Genomic DNA, 17212 nt, shown 5'->3' on the forward strand with positions numbered 1-17212 from the left:
TTAAGACATATGCCTAACCGACTGTGTTTACTAGGATATTCGCCAAAACGCGCATTTTTATGTAATTTTGTCTGTATTTATTCATCCATGCACAAAAAAGCGGCAGAGAGCTCAATTTAGTATTCGCACGGTGTAGACGCGGCTGTCTGTGTGCGTGCGTGTGCTTCAGATGTGTGCGCAGAAAACTTCTCACACAGCGCTCAACTGTTCAGCAAACAATCCTGAGCATCTTTTATGCTCACGAGAATGCTCGAGTTGGCGGTAATGCATAGACAGACATTGTGAAAATGTGGACAGTGCCAAAACAAAGGTGCCTATTTATACTACATATATCGATATTTTACGTGTGGCATCGATGCATCGTATCGTCAGACATCGTATCGATGTATCGATCCATATCGATGAATCGTTACACCCCTACACTGTAAAAAATAAGTGTAATTTTAACTGTATAATTTCGTAAAAACGCTACGGAAAAAAAACTGTTAATAGGTTAACAGTAAGTTCCCGTACTATATACAGGGAAAAACTGTAAAATATCTAACCAGACATTTCATGTAATTTTACAGTAAAATGCTGTTAATGAAGTAAAAATAACAAATCAATGTATAATTTACAGTCAAAAACTGTAAACTGATATTCCCAGAATTTCCTGCATGACACTCCACATTTGAAAGTATTTTGTTTAAATAATCATGTTTTTTTAATAGTTTTTGTTATTAGTTATGTATATTTGGGCTTTATGTTACATCTTCTGTTGTTTAATGAAAGTTTAATGCATTATTTAAGTATCATGTGTGTTACCATGATGGTGTTTTGTGTTTGCATGAATGACTCTGTGCACCTTCTATATATTAGTATATACTTCTGCTTGTGGCGAAGCTACTTGTGATGAGCTTTGATTCTTCATGTGGCTTTCTCTTTTACCACCTGCATTATTATGGTGGTTGTCAGTATGTTAAAGGTACAAAACAGATTTTAATAGCAGTGTGCGTTGTTGAATTTACTGGTTTACATTCAAATTTTCTTGTTTGTAAATTAGTTTTATACTGTAAAATTTACAGTTTTTGGCCGTAAATGTGTTTACAGTTTTTCTGTATTTTTTACAAAATTATTCTGGCAACCACAGCTGCCAAAATTATTTTGTAAAAACTACAGAATTTTTTTTACAGTGTACTCATCAACACAGTGAAAACACAACACAACACATGATCTCTCCATTATATTCATCTCAAGAGATTAATCTCTTGAAGAATTCCTTCTGGTACCATCACTGTTCAGAAAGAAGCCGTGGATCTGTAATAGGGATGTGCTAATCTACAGATTTTCAAAAATTAGTCAGTTGTCGTCTAAATGATAAGCATCAACATGAACTGTATACATAGAAAATAGGTTTAGAAAATATTTCACACAAAAATAATTTCCAACAAATGTCCAGTTGATTAGTGAGATTTTTATTATTATTATTACTACTATTCTTACTATTTTTTATTAATTTAATTTAATTGTTTAATAATTACAAGCTAAAATGTATTAATTTAAGCCAAAATGTCAAAAATAAATAAATAAATAAATAAACCAACCTCACCCAATAAACTATAAACTTAAAAAAACAACAACAACAACATTACTGCCAAATAAATAAATTTGTTGTCAGTAAACAAATTTTTTTTTTAATTATTTAAAAATGATAAATTTAGACATATATATTTATATATAGACAGTGTTTTTAACAAAAAACTCACAAATCTAGGTGGCTGTTTGCAGTTCCGTGGTTCGATCTCTAGAGACTTGTTGAACAGGTAGTCAGAAAACTCCTTCTCGCTCATGTTTCCCATTGGATTCAGATTCTCAAAAAACCTCTACAAGACAAACAATCTCTTAAACACATAAGAACTAGACGGAGGAAGAGGAAACAGATGAGAGTGAGTGATGAACATATAAACCTTTATATCGTGTTCTACTTTGAGGCAGTAGGGTTGGTTCTGGTACTGCTGGATTTCTCCAGTGATTTCTGCTACTTTGCGTCTTTTGCTAAAGTTGATCAGTTCTTTTCCATCACGTTTTAGAAAATCTGGATTTCCCTCTTCAGTCTTCAGAATGTTAGTCAGATAGATACCTGAATACACAGAGCAAACAGACAGGAAACATCACATATGCGCACACACACGCACACAACACACACACACAATACTGTTCAAAATGTTGGGATCAGTAAGATTTTTTTTATTTGAAAGAAATTAATACATTTATTCAGCAAGGACAGATTAAACTGATCAAAATAGATGGTAAAGACATTCATAATGTTACAAAAGATTTATATTTGAAATAAATACTGTTCTTTAGAACTTTCTATTCATCCAAGAACTTAATTCCACAAAAATATCAAGCAATACAACTTTTTTGAGGACTGGAGTAATGACTGCTGAAAATTCAGCTTTGCCATCACAGGAATAAAGGTAACACTTTACAGTAAGGTTCCATTAGTTACTGTATTAACTAACATAAACAAACAATGAACAATACATTAATTACAGTATTAATTAATCTTTGTTAATGTTAGTTAATGAAAATACAGTTGTTCACAGTTAGTTCATATTATTTCACAGTGCATTAAATAATGTTAACAAGCACAACTTTTAACAAATGCTGTAGAAGCAGTGTTTCCCACAGGATTTTGTGAGACTGTGGTGGGTGGTCCTCGATCCCTCTAGGGGGGTCCGGGGGCATGCTCCCCCATAAGAAAATGTTGTACATTTTAAAAGTTAAATTCATAAATCTGGTGCACTTTGAGAGTTCAAAATTAAGAGCTCCAACACAGGTTCAGTTTGCAAAGTAAAAGAAAAAAGCTGGTGAATGTACTTGTTCTTGAAATTTAAAGGAGACTCAACCCTTAGAACCAACCACTGCATTTTAATCACGACACAAACAAAGATAAAACCTGCATGAAACAAAAACAGACAGTCTGAATGAGAACGCAAATGCACTCTCTGACAGCAGGTGGTGGTTATGGATCAGCAATGATAAGAGGGGAAAAAATGCCATCGAAACTTTTGTGAAGTCAGTTCCCTTCAGAAATACATTCATATAAACCCCAACCCCAATATTTATATTTTTCTTCCGAACAGTGAGCTTGCTGTACTTGTACAGTATTTTCTCTGTGCGTGTCTGTTAATTTTAGGCCATGCTTGCAAGAGATAAACCCTTGAGCTTTTATTTTGGCAGAAACTTCAGTTAAACTTTTATTTGGGCGGAAAACTCCAGCTTCTGTGAAAACAGGTTTACAAACATTACTAATTTAATGAAATACTGTAAACATTTGCCCATTAAAATGTTGAAAATTATGCAAATTATGTATAACTGGTGGCCGTTGCGTTCCCAAACGCGCTAAACTCACAGGCACAGCACATTCAATAACGGAGTTCACTGCATTCACTGTGAACGGAGCCGCTCTGAGACGCGGAAAACACCGGATCACGAGCCGATCGCGTGCGCTGCGCAATGTGCGCGCTTCACTTTGAAACAAGCAGCGCAAACAGACTTGATAACTAGTCATATTACGCTTTCGGTTTTAATTCGTTTGACCGATACTTGCCAAAGCAATGGCGAGAAACACAACGTTAAAAAACTTTTATGTTATAAGTATAAATATATCTTCGCTTTATTATGAAACTGTGGCGGGACAGATTAGGGCCGCCACAGTCTAGTTAATGAATGGGAAACAGAAGTATTGTTCATTCTTAGTTCATCTTAACTAAAGTAGTTAACTAATGTTAACTAATGATCCTTATTGTAAAGTGTTACCGGAATAAATTACATTTCAAAATATATAACAACAGACAAGTTATTTTAAATTGTAATACTATTTCACAACATTACTGTTTTTACTGTGTTTTTAGACAAAATAAATGCAATGCAAAATAAATGCAGCCTTAGTGAGCAAGACTTATTCCAAAACATTAAATAATCCTTACCACCCCAAACTTTGTAAATATACGCTAGTTTGTTACAAAGCAGCTCTTTCTCTTACCAAAGAAAGGTACGCAAGGCGGGTTGATGGATTTGAGCTTGGCGAGGTATTTCTTAAAATGATCTTGACTGAGTTCAACAGCTTCCTCTAGAATCCTCCTTTTCCTCTCAGGCACGGCCTACATATACACAACAAAACCACATATTCCATTATTATTGGTCAATTACTATTCTGATTCACACTGTGAGTGCATAATGAATGAACAGGTCACCTCAAACGTGTGGTCGAGACGATACACCGGTACTGAGTTAATGGCGCTTACAATCTCCAAAACTCCATTAAAGTTATTGAGCTCTTGAAACACCTGCAGGATCTCAATAATACGAGAGAATACAGCAACCCTCTCGTCCACATTTTCAGCCTCTACTACACACCTGAGTGACAGAGAGAGAAACAAAGAATTTACTTACAGAATTTATAACATCAAGATAGGAGATGATGCTTTTCTGCAATATAAAATGTGTTGTACTGTTTGTGGAGATGATGCAGTTGGCTATGAGATAGTTACTCACTTTTCAAACCACAGTGTGAGGTTGGTTGTGTGTCTAATCATCCTTAGCAAATTGGGAGAATTCTTCTCTTTATCTTCCTTTGTCCAAACGCTTCCTACCAGCTCAGATGGACGAACGGCTCTATGTACACAAATGTACAATAGTCAGTCAATGTACGGTTATCCTAACATATGCTTATAGTTCTGATTGGCTTACCTGTACAGATCAGACTCTAGAAGTGTTAACTGACGAGCAATTTCTATTGGATGAAGGGTCATGAGATCAAAGGTGTCAATGCTCCCGGGACGGCTGATGTGCCATTCAATAGGAGGAGGTGGGCTCTCAAAGGTGATGTTGTGACTGATGCCATTAGATTGAGTTTGTTTCTTCCGTCTCATGATCTTGATGATAGACTCCACCCACTTGCGCATCGATTTACCTGAAAAACAGAATATTAGACACCAGTCTCTAAATGTGTGTTTGTCTCATTGAGTATGTGTATATGTAAGATCTACATGCTCATACATCATGCATGCACATTCAGAAATGTTAGTGTGTGTACGTACCTCTAAGTTGTGTGGTGCTGGTGAGGTATTCTTCAAGTCCACAGCTGAGTTCAGGATCATTCTCAAAGTCATAAAAGTGATGTTCTACCCACTGACGGAATACATTCAGAACCCTAAAGACACACATACAGACATCAGACCGACGTGCTCACAGACACTATTAGAACTGATGGACAGCAGGACTGTGGTGTGGTGACACTGACTGAAATGAGCACAAGATAAAGCAACAACAGAATGGTTGAGTCTTACAAAAAAAAAAAAGAAAAGAAAAAATAAATAGAAATTTAAATAATTTAAATTAAATGCTGTTCTTTTGAAGCTTCAATGAATCAAAGAATCCTGAAAAAAAAAGCATCACGGTTTCCACAAAAATATTAAGCAGAACAACTGTTTTCATCTGATAATAATTAGAAATGTTTCTAATTATGAGCACCAAATCAGCATATTAGAATGATTTCTGAAGACTGCAGTAATGGCTGCTGAAAATTCAGCTTTGCCATCACAGGAATAAATCACATTTTTAAAATATATTCAAGTAGAAAAAAGTTATTTTAAATTGTGATAATATCACGAATGCGTCATGCACGAGTGTGCTTGGCGAATGAGAATGTGTGTGTTTTACCTGAGTTGGACAGGCTGCACATATTCTCTGCGAAATCTCTGAAGCTCAGCTGCCATTGGTTGCTCTCCATTCCAGAGTGCCTCTCGGTCTGCTTCTGATGGCTCTGGCTCTGGAATCTCAATCCTGAAGCATCATGGGGAAACAAGTAAAACTAAATTGCATGCATATACTGTACATCCTAACATGAAAGGGAAACACAACAAGAAACAGCAAACAATGTTAAGTTGTGTAAATGCAACAAACTCCCTGATGGACATGCAGGCATTTAGAGTGATGGCAGCGCTATGAATAATTTAACAGAATTCCTCTCTTCTCATTAGCTGAACATGTGTGTGACACAAGTGTATGTGTGCTTTACCTTTCAATCAGTAGTGTGAGCAGGTCTTGTGGTTTACAGAAAGAACGGTATGTAGTCAGAAACGTACGCACAAAATTTGGGTCTGTGTGGAAAAGAAGAACAGTACTTATAATGGCATGCAGGGACAGACACAAATATCAAAGAAACACACTAGTAGGCAAAGGCTTGGTGACATTTGACTGAATTTCTTTCTTAAAGACCTTTAGATCTAAAGGAGTGTTTTATTCTGTACCTGCATACATGTGGTACGTCAGTCTCTCAATAAGCTTGACAACTGTCCCGGCCTTAATAATGGGGATTCCAGTCTTGCTCTGCGCTCCCTCCTCAAATACTATGTTCTCCTCAGAATCCTGTATAGCAAACCGGTAGATGTCCAGTGACGGCAACCTCAACGGTTGTGCTTGTTCCTCGCGGTGCAGAACGGTGTCCAACATGCGGTCCAGAGTGGGCCGGTACTGCAGCGTGACCAGCGCAGCCATCCATGCACTCTTCTCTTCCGCTGAACGCACGCTGAACACGGCACTGCTTTCCTCGCGGCCCACCAGCTCAAATGCGTGACAAAAATCTGGTGAATCCTCACGATCTACAATGCGATACTTGCGTAAAACAAACTTCTCTTTCAGACGAAACTCCGCCCCACTGCCTGCTCCCGGCAACCTGGAGCTCTGGTTGGCTTTGCAGCTTATCATGAGGCCATCGAACAGGAAGTTGTGCCGTTCGTGTTTGGCTCCGGTCCGTAGGAGCGCCCCCTCCATGATGAACTGGCTGCAGCACTGGCCGATATCTCTGCCTTCCCAGCCATCAATACACCTCTGGATGTCATTCATACGCTTTATTGCTGCCTGCTTGCTGCGAGACGCACGACTATATAACCGATACAGTGGCTCCCTAAAAGAGAAAATCACAAGAATGAAAAATGAAAATGGGATTTAGTACAGACATATAGGTGTACAAACCCTGGTGTTTGCATTACCCTTGTTTGCGCCGTGGTTGGTGTTTAGCATATATGCGTTCAATGCTGCACTGTAGGTTGATCAGTGCAGTCTGAGCCTGTTTTAAACACTCTCTGTCATCTTGGTCTTCACTGCACTCCTGCAATTGCTACAGAGACAATGATACACAAACCTTAAGTAACACATTACCCAGCTGTAGGTTACTGATTGAGTGAAGTGTGTTTACCTGTAACAGTTCAAAGTAGTGCATGCAGTGGTAAACGGGAACCATCATCAACTGAGGAAGCACATACTGCACTGCCTCCTTAAAACCCTCTGCAATTGACTGAAACACACAGAAACACACCCCAGGAGACAGAACATCTGAGCTCATGCCTGCAGAGATGAAGGCTTTGATTCCACCGCCCTCCCTCTCCCTGTCCCCAAAAGGTTCTATTTACATTGTATTATCTGCCTTCAAAATGTAGTACATATAATTTCCTAGTTCAACTAAAGAAAGAACAGGTTGTCTTAAGTTCAGTTAGAGTAATTTCTAAGAGGCACTGTACTGGATAAAAGTGAAGCAAACATGACTGAAACTGATCCATGCAACACTAACCTACATAATAAAAACAATATCTCTACAAAAACAATTGAACTGATCAATAAAGGAGTTTGAAACTTAAAAAGAAAATAAAAACAATCCTCAGTATCTGGAGATATTTTCTATTTTTAAACAGGTTTAAATTTATTAGGTATATATCAATTATCAGTGTTGATATTGTTAACAAAAACTAAAAAAACGAAAATATCAGATGAAAAACTTAAACTTAAAAAAGATAACTGAAAATCAGAAATGCTGTCTTAGCAACTAACTGGAATAAAATAAGTTTTAGGACTAAAATTACTAAAACTAATTTAAATCAAAGCTACACAAAAATATTCAAAAAGCACAAAACAATATTACTAAAACTTAAACTAAACCTAAAATTAAAATTGAAAACATATAAGTAAAGCTAATTCAAATATGAATAAATACTAAAAAAGCATATAAATAATACTAAAATAACACTGCCAGCTATCAACCAATATTATTATTTACTTTAATTTATTAGTATTTGTTGAAATTGGATATTTAATTATGCACGCTTCTTTCCACATATTTTTTCCCCCATTTAGTTTATCATTGCTGTAACAATATGTTAGTAATTTAATAACACTGTTAAATGTAATCTTTATCAAATCTCAAAATTAATATCCATTTTTCATACTGTGCATTATAATGCTGTGAAACCTAAATTCACTCTAAAATTAAGCATTTAAAACTGTTTTTATTTTGAATTTCAACAAAATGTTATAGATTTTTAATCTCACCAATTTATTGGTTACATGACACAGGCAGTCATGACTCAAGGCCTAATGGTTAGAGAGTAGGACTTGTAACCCAAAGGTTGCGGGTTCGAGTCTCTGGTCTGGCAGGAACTGTCAGTGGGGGGAGTGAATAACCAGCACTCTCTTCCACCCACCACTACTGAGGTGAGACTATTGAGCAAGGCACCAAACCCCCAACTGCTCCCCGGGCACCACAGCAATATGGCTGCCCACTGCTTTGGGTGTGTGTTCATGGTGTGTGTGTGTTCACTACTCTGTGTGTGCATTTGGATGGGTTAATGCAGAGCACAAATTGCGAGTATGGGTCACCATGCTTGGCCACATGTCACTTCACTTTCATTTTCACTTTAAAACTTCCAAAAAACAATTCAAGATTGAAAAAAAGATGAACCAATCAGGCAGGTGTTGGTGCTGACCTGGAAGTACAGAGCAACAGTGGGGCGGGACATCAGAGTGTTGAAATGTTGACAGTATTCTTTAGAGAGGATGTCCTGAGAGAGTGTCTCATAGGGATCAAACGCCTGCTCCTGTACACAACAGATTTGCACACAAACATTTCTAACAGCACAGTAATGTACATCATACACAACGGTATTTCTCATTTTTGGACTCTCATGAGTGTTTGAGTTTCTGTACCTCAGCAAGGTCTTCGAAGCAGCTGCCCACAAGTGGGTGTGGACTCCCATCAGCTGTCATTTCTACGGCATCCTCAATAAGACCCAACAGCTTAACCGTTAACTCGTGGACCTCTAGAATATTACTGAATGCCAGATCCACATCCTACACACATTGCAGGCAGAGAGAAAACTGAGAATAAATGATAATAAAGAGAAAGCAAACAGCGAATCCCTGCCAGTATGAATGCTTATTTTCATTAGCTCATGTTCTGATTGGTCAGAAGAACGCACCTGAGTGGAGAAGAGTTTGCTATTGGACGTAAAGGCTTGCCGGAATACTTTGATGATGAGATCGAGTTCCCGCAGATACTGACGCTCCTCAGCGATCTCCAGACGCACAAGGTCATCATATGTGAGCACACCAGAGGAAGACACCTCCTCTACACTCTGAGACACCAGCCCCATCTCCTCTTCCTGATCGAACATATCCATTAACACCTGAAGGCGCGCACACAACCACACACACACACACACACACAAAAGCAATACTAGGACTGTTAATACATTAAAATCAACTACAACTATTCACTATAATTTATGTAGTTAATCTTTATTGGTCGTGGTATTCAGACCTACTAATTCAGAATAATCTTTCATTATTATTTTTATTTCTGTAGTATAATGGAATAGGGCAGCTTTGCATAAAATAAATATTTGAAAATAACAGCAACAAGAACAATAATAAACATAATAATATAACAGATATTGTAGACCATAATGATGTGTCAAGGTCAGTGAGCCTCACAAAACTTTAGATCATTTGGTTTTAAGATAACGATATTATTGTCTCACAGTATAAAAAAAAAAAAAAAAAGAAGAAGAAACATGAAAACAGAATGAATAAAAACAACATTTCTTGGAACTTAAAGGGGTCCTATTATGCTTTTCACTTTTTCAACTTACAGTTAGTCTGTAATGTTGCTGTTTGAGTATAAAAAAGATCTGCAAAGTTACAAAGCTCAAAGTCCACTTCAAAAGGAGATATTTTATTTAACAGAAATCACTTTTTAAAAACTATCACAAATATCGACGAATGGGACTTCATGCCAGACTGGGTAGAGAGGTGTTGTAATAATGTGAAATATTAGAAAAATAATGTGTTTTTTGAACAACCTAGTATGAGAGTCTGTTGTAGTACACCCCCAAAACTAAATCAAGACTTTGTAAAAGAGCATAATAGGACCCCTTTAACAGATGAACACATGTATATTAAATTAGATTTTTTTTTAATCTTGATCAAGATTATTTAGACCCTAGTGCCAGTGTCAACATATTTTGCAGGCTTCAGATTTGATGAACTTAAATTAAATTTAGTGTAACAGAGAATTATAATTACTTAATTACCATTTCTTAATTAACTGCCCATCTTGATTTAATTTATCATTTAATTAGGGATTAAGAAGGTCTTTCTCCTTCATGTTTCAGACACATTAGAAAGAAACAGCTGTAATAACTGTCATAATTAAATGTGTATCATCACTGTTTATTTAATTTCTTCAATAACTTCACTCGTAACATTCTTTCAAGAAACAAAAACTATTTATGCAGACATAACGAATCAGTAACTTTTTAAACACACATACACACTCACACACACTTCTGACCTTGTCAGCACACATGGAGACAGTGATGTCTTGCTGGCTGATCTCATAATGTCGAATGTTGCTCACGTAGTTTCCAGCCAGCTTGAGGATGTCGGCTGAGATGTACTCCAGCACAGCAACAATATACAGACACACATGATAGTCGATTTTATAACCCAGAACCTCCTGCACACATAAAAAAAAAAGACAGATGCATGTTACTCTGTGTGCTAGCTAGCAGTATGTGAATATTGACGATGTGTTTGAAGTTTTCGCACCTTCAGTAGTGGATGTATCTTATCGACTGGCAGCAGCAGCGGGTTCCTTCGCTTGCGCTTCTCTATCGCAGACTGAGCGTCTGACATGGCCCATTTATCGATAGGATTCGGGAACGTCTTCTGGACACGATCCTGTGATTACACATCAAGCCAAAGGTGACAAAACTGATCAACTGTTTAACTATGTCAGGTAGTAGTCAGGGTCATGGCTACCTCTTGATTTTACTATATTCATAAAAAATATATGATTTATAAAAATGTAAGAGATTTTGACTGGATGAGCTTCATTTGAAGCTAGTTTGCTACATCAGCTGAATATAATGCAATTTGCACGCTTTAGTAAAAAAAAAACCTTCCTTGTCTTGACTGTTTAGGACACACGTCAATCTGTAATTTTACATTCCTCCATGTATCTCCACTGTCACATGTAAATAATGTAAAGCAGTCATACCCATTTATAGCAGCATAAATTAGGGGTGGGCGATATGGCAAAAATATCATATCACGATTTTTTTTTTTAAAGGAATATCACGATTCACGATTTCATCACGATTCTTCATGTTGGTTTTACTATTTTGCAAGTTGTCTGAGCAGTAAAGCCTAATTTCCCTATTTTAAAAACAAAGCCTTAAAATATAAAATATTTAAATAAAAATATAATATAATACTTAAAATATAAGGTAAAATATAAAATAAAAAAGAATGGAAGATATTTAGGCCAAAGTAGGCGAAGATAAAAATCTTTGTCATTATTTTATCTGTTATTAAAAAGAACAAAGATACACATTACAAATACACATAATATACAAATAAAACATACAGAGCTTTATTTTTCAGGTACAGTAGGTGTATTTAGCAGTAGCATTCAAGAAACTGAATTAACAAATATAAATATAAAAATAAAACACTATATACATCAATATACATCACTCTCAAGTTGTTTTAAACCTGAATGAAAGAAAGTTTCTTTCTTCTGTTGAACATAAGTTATTTTGAAGAACGTTGGTAACCAAACAGTTGCTGGTCCCAAGTTACTTCCATAGTATTTTTTTTCCTACTATCAATGTCAATGGGGACCAGCAACTGTTTGGTTACCCACATTCTTCAAAATATCTTCTTTTGTGTTCAGCACAAGAAATTAATACAGGTTTGGGACAACATGTGAGTGAGTAAATAATGACAGAAATGTTATTTTTGGGTGAACTATCCCTTTAAATGACAATCGGGCAGCATGTTTAGTACGGGTGCACGTCCTGAAAAGTGAAGCTGCGGGCTCTTTGATCGCCCCCTGGTGGCTGGCTGCAGTACAGGTCATAAACCCCGCCCTCTCCATGTAAAACGAATGGGACTTAAGTCAAAATAAAAAAATTAATTACGCTTCCAATACAATTTTCCGAAAGATGGTTTTGGTAATTTAAGGTAGTTGTTATCGCGCTGATACACGTTCAATTGTTCGTTTTTGTGATAAGTTTGATTTTCGCTAGTAATTTGATGCTATAAAAATGGGGCGTCGTTATGGTTGATTGGGTCTGCGGGAGTTTGACACCGCGGCTCCACCTCACGACACTACTGCGCAGACTCTGGCTCCAAACGAATCTCTACTGCGCAGACTCGGGCTCCAAATGACGTCATTTACTCAAGATGGCAGCAGCCATACTGAGAAGCTTTGGCTTCACTTTTCTATAGTGGAAGGAATAGGAGACGCGTCGTCCATCTTTTTTTTACAGTCTATGGTTTAGTACTGTCGCTTTAAGACACGCATCTAATGTACAGGCCGTTTTTCTCTCAACTGTTTACTTTCACTTTAGACATAACAAACTGTGTTTATATGTAAACCTTGTGTATTTTTGACAGCATTAGCGCAATCAGACGCGAAATATAACTTGGTCCAGTTATCAGGTGCTGTTTGACAGGCTTTTTTAATGTGTACGTGCTTCAGGTGTTCATGTCAGAACAGCACACAAATTAAATGTTTAACTGGCAAGGCTTTAAAGCACATGCAAATAATGTACTTTTGTGAGCAGTGTCCCGTGAGTGTAACTCTACCACTGAGTTAACATTTGATGTGAATCTATGTTGCATTGTACAGTATATTGAGACGGAGGTGCCAGAACTGCAACTGATAGAATGTGCGCTGTAGCACAATAGTACAATATTTCTTCAAAAGCAGATAGTGGAGATATTTTAATCGTCCACGATCAAATCATCATAATCGCACATCCCTAGCATAAATATATAAATCTGTATAGCACAATTGCAGCCAGCTGACACACTTCTCCCATAGTACACCATACAGTATGTCATAACACCACCCATCCCTGATGTGTACTTATGTTAACCTCGACATCAGCTATTGTTCTGGGCTGTGTAACACACAGCTTGTTCAGGAGCTGTAGTATGAGCGCCTCAATGTGCTGGAGTGCGTCTTCTTTAGCCGACAGATTTGGATGCACTTGTAACTGCACCTGCACATATAAAAACATAGCAATGTTATAACTTCACTGTGACACTGAATCACGGATGCATTTGAATGGTATCACCAAGACAAATGCACATAAAAAAAAACGATAAAAATAAATAGTTATAAAAAAATCTGGTCTGCGATTACAGCTCTCTCACAGATTTATAGACACACTGTTGCAAAGGCAACATGACATCATCTGACATACACACACTGATATGCAGACACGCACACACCTTCTCAGCTCTCAGTTTGGTGGACAAATGAAAAGAAAAAAAAAAGCTCTTTCCGATTTTATCCCCCTCCCAACTTACTGGGCTGTGTCCTGAAATAGGAATGCAGTCTGTTCAGGTAGTGTGGCAAAACCAGTCAGAGAGAGACTGCAAACAGTAGCAGTCTCAAATCAAATAAAAAATAGCATTTGTGTTATGATGGGTGAAAGGTTAAAGGTGAGCACAGGTTCGAACACAGGTTTAATCCCCTTCTGCAGTGCAACTGTGAAATACTGACCAAAAACAAAGCAAATGCATGCAAGCACATACACACACACACAAATACACAGATGAGAGATGGCTTGTGCTCTCTGCTCTAGTGTCTGGTTACATGCCGTCCTCCATTAGGCACTGAGAGCTACTCTACTGGGACCCCACAACACACATGCAGATACAAACACACACTCTACCCCTCTGTCTTCTCCAGGGATGGGGGGATGATAGTAGCAGACAGAAAAGTATTGATGTGGAGAATGGGAGAGCAGGCAGACAAAATGATAGATGTGAGCGCTAGTGAGTGTATGTCCAGAGTGAAAAACATTCAGGATGAGATTTAAAAGCAATGCTCCGTATATTTACATTTTGAAGCTTTAAATTTGGATGAGTAATATAACTTATACGGAACAGATCAGCGACTTAATAGATAATTCTGATATTATTTATTCACCCTCATAACGTTCCAAACCTTTATGACTTTCTTCTGCAGAATGCATTATTTATTTTGAAGAAAGTTGGTAACCAGTTTTGGTTACTACTGACCTCCATTGTAAAATAACCACTGAGACATTTCTCAAAGTATCTTCTTTTATGCTCCACAGAAGAAAGAAAGGCATACAGGTTTGGAATGACATGTGGATGAGTAAATGGAGTAAATTAATTTAAATTTTTGGGTGAGCTTTCCCTTTAAGTAATGATCAGTGAATATGTTGTTTATAATTAAAGTTCTTTATTTGTCTCAGTGTGTCACTCACTTCGCATTTATTTTTAAGGATTTGTTTGTTTTGAAGCACAAATAATTTTCTGCATCAGATGCAGCCTAAATTTTTCTTTCTCTCACAACCAAAAACATTCACACACACCATCTGCTCCCACAGTCTCCTGATGGTGCTGAGATATTTTTTTTGCAGTAGTGAGAAGAGCAAAACGGAAGGGAGATCTGGAATACATTTTGTCATTTATTCTGGCAGGGAAGCCCTGGAATCCCTCAATCTCAAACATAAATAAAAAGAAACTAACTAAATTAGTGTGTGTGTGTGTGCCTACTTAACCATATTTTGGCGACAAATTTGTACCCAAAAGTGAGCAAAACCTCCATTTGGGGACGTCCTCATTTGTAAAACTGGTATAAAAATAAAAAAACGTTTTTTTTAATTGTAAAAATGCAGAAAGTTTTCTGTGAGGGGTAGGGGTGGGTTTAGATTAAAACGTGTATAACTATCTGTATATAAAAACAATATAAGTCTATGTAATATCCCCATTTAGATAGCTAAGTAACGTGTGTGTGTGTGTGTACACACAAAGTCTAATTTTTACTTTTTAAAAGAACTAACAAGGTATGATAGTTAAACATTGGACTGCTTGGTCAAAGGTAAAGCCCTATTAAAAAGTAAAAGCCAACCAACTGCACTCTCCAAACTAGACACTAGACCAGACATGTCGTGTCAAAGTGTGTCAACTATGAAACCGTGACTGTATGGTGTTTAGGCCATGGTATAACATTAAAGAAACATATTTTGCATCTTGCACAGCTGCATCCTTCATGAACGTGTGAAAGCAGACACTACGTACAGCTGTGCAAATCATCATACGGAGCGAACTCTAGATTCAGTTTTGCAGAAATACTCCTTAAAACTCACTCATTAAGCTTGAGATTTAATATAAACATGATGAAAAGAGTGAATGACGGACCGAACAGGGTCAGTACCTTTCGCAGCGCCTGAACGAACAGGCCTCGCCATCTCGCGCTGTTCTCCTCGCTGGAGCTGAAGTCGTGCTGCATGCCTGCGGCTCTGCATCGGGAACAACCACCCAAGTTTATCCGCTCTTACGGCGCGCACACACACACAGTCAAAACAAGCTCAAACTCTTCCACATTTACGAACCAATAATGCTTTTCGACACGTGAAGCAGCTCATTCTGTGGGAAAAAACTGTTTTTAATAAAATTAAGCAGTTTTAAAGAGTGTAAAAGTGTCCGGATCTCTGTCCTGACAGCCGTTGGAGTGTCGCGGGTTCCCCGCGAAGCGCTTGTGCGCTAATTAGCCGCTAACATATACCGAAATTAGCCGCACATGCTAGTCGGGCAGTTCGCCCAGCTGCTCCTCAAACAGGACAGCCGATGTCATGTCTTTCTCAGAAGGGGATATGTTAAATGAGGCGTTGAGTGTCGTCAGGCGGCGTTCGTCTCGCGGTGTTGTTGTGCCTGCGGTTAACAGCAGCACATCTGGCGGCTCTGTGGCCTCGAGACTCTTCATGAAGCGCGCGAGCAGGAGTTTCTCCAACGCGAGACTGTCATGTTGTGGGAGTACGTCTGCTGGGCATATTCCAGTCACCAAAGCGATGTCTGAATCCGTTATAATCCGACGAAAATTCGGGGAGTGCTAGTGTCTTTTTTGTTGTTGTTGGTAACGTCCCGATTCAACTCCGATGTAGTGCGCTCGTGTCTAAGACGGTGTAATCACAGCTGCTCACTGCGCGCGCTTCCCGCATCTGCGCAGCCCGGAGGGAGGGGAGGGATCGCCCGCTAGCGAGCACAGCAACATAGCACATACAGGAGATGTCTTATTTTGGCACAATAAACACACATACGCTCAAGCGTATATTCCAAAATCATTTTAACAATGACACTATTCTATGTGACTTTAAGAAAACGGCACTGAATAATCTTAAATGCTTAAAATAAGTTTAAATAGACTGTCGCCCCTTGCCAGTGCTATTTCTTAATATTATTTATTATTATTTGATTATTTTAGTTACTATAAATCTAAAAATCCCCCAAATTTCCAGCCAACCACTGCCACCGTGTGGTCAAGAGCGGAATGGTCACGTATGAGCACTTCACACTTCACGGATCTGATCATGGGGTAACTTAAAGGATAAGTTCTGTCATCATTTACTCACCCTCCACTTGTTCCAAACCTGTATGAGTTTCTTTCTTCTGTTGAACACAAAAGATATATTTTTTTAAATGTTGGTATCCGAACAGTTGATGAGCACCATTGACTTCCATAGTATTTTGTCCCTACTATGGAAGTCAATGGTGCTCATCAACTGTTCAGATACTAACATTTTTCAAAATATATTCTTTTGTGTTCAACATGGACAGAAACTCATACAGGTTTGGAACAAGTGGAGGGTGAGTAAATGATGACAGAATTTTCACTCTGGAAGTTAACTTTTAAGCAATTAATGCTCTAGAAAAAAAGGGGTTCTCAACCAAGTGGCCGGGGCCCACAGCAAACCTTTTAAATAAGACAAAACAAGCATTAAAATAAGCTAAAACAACTAAAAATCAAGATGTTTCAATCTCAACAACTGCTCACAACCTCAAA

At 37.8% G+C, this 17212-nt stretch overlaps 1 protein-coding gene across 1 annotated transcript in view; it reads right to left on the reverse strand.

The window, feature by feature from the left end:
- The window catches only part of LOC107683816 (son of sevenless homolog 2-like), a 22669-nt gene extending 6269 nt beyond the window's left edge, over positions 1-16400 (reverse strand). The window contains exons 1-19 of the mRNA XM_016479859.1: positions 15587-16400; positions 13269-13394; positions 10930-11061; positions 10673-10837; positions 9300-9506; positions 9028-9171; positions 8808-8918; positions 7247-7345; positions 7041-7168; positions 6300-6955; positions 6068-6149; positions 5710-5832; positions 5088-5200; positions 4738-4960; positions 4543-4662; positions 4242-4404; positions 4031-4148; positions 1947-2119; positions 1746-1862 (exon numbers count right to left, since the gene is read on the reverse strand). Of these exons, the coding sequence (XP_016335345.1) occupies positions 1746-1862; positions 1947-2119; positions 4031-4148; positions 4242-4404; positions 4543-4662; positions 4738-4960; positions 5088-5200; positions 5710-5832; positions 6068-6149; positions 6300-6955; positions 7041-7168; positions 7247-7345; positions 8808-8918; positions 9028-9171; positions 9300-9506; positions 10673-10837; positions 10930-11061; positions 13269-13394; positions 15587-15661 (3075 nt within the window). The 5' untranslated portion in view covers positions 15662-16400. The remainder of the gene's footprint in view (positions 1-1745; positions 1863-1946; positions 2120-4030; positions 4149-4241; positions 4405-4542; positions 4663-4737; positions 4961-5087; positions 5201-5709; positions 5833-6067; positions 6150-6299; positions 6956-7040; positions 7169-7246; positions 7346-8807; positions 8919-9027; positions 9172-9299; positions 9507-10672; positions 10838-10929; positions 11062-13268; positions 13395-15586) is intronic.
- Between the last annotated feature and the right edge of the window lie 812 nt (positions 16401-17212).

Source organism: Sinocyclocheilus anshuiensis, unplaced genomic scaffold, assembly GCF_001515605.1.
Source record: "Sinocyclocheilus anshuiensis isolate Anshui unplaced genomic scaffold, SAMN03320099.WGS_v1.1 scaffold413, whole genome shotgun sequence".
Lineage (NCBI taxonomy): Eukaryota > Metazoa > Chordata > Actinopteri > Cypriniformes > Cyprinidae > Sinocyclocheilus > Sinocyclocheilus anshuiensis.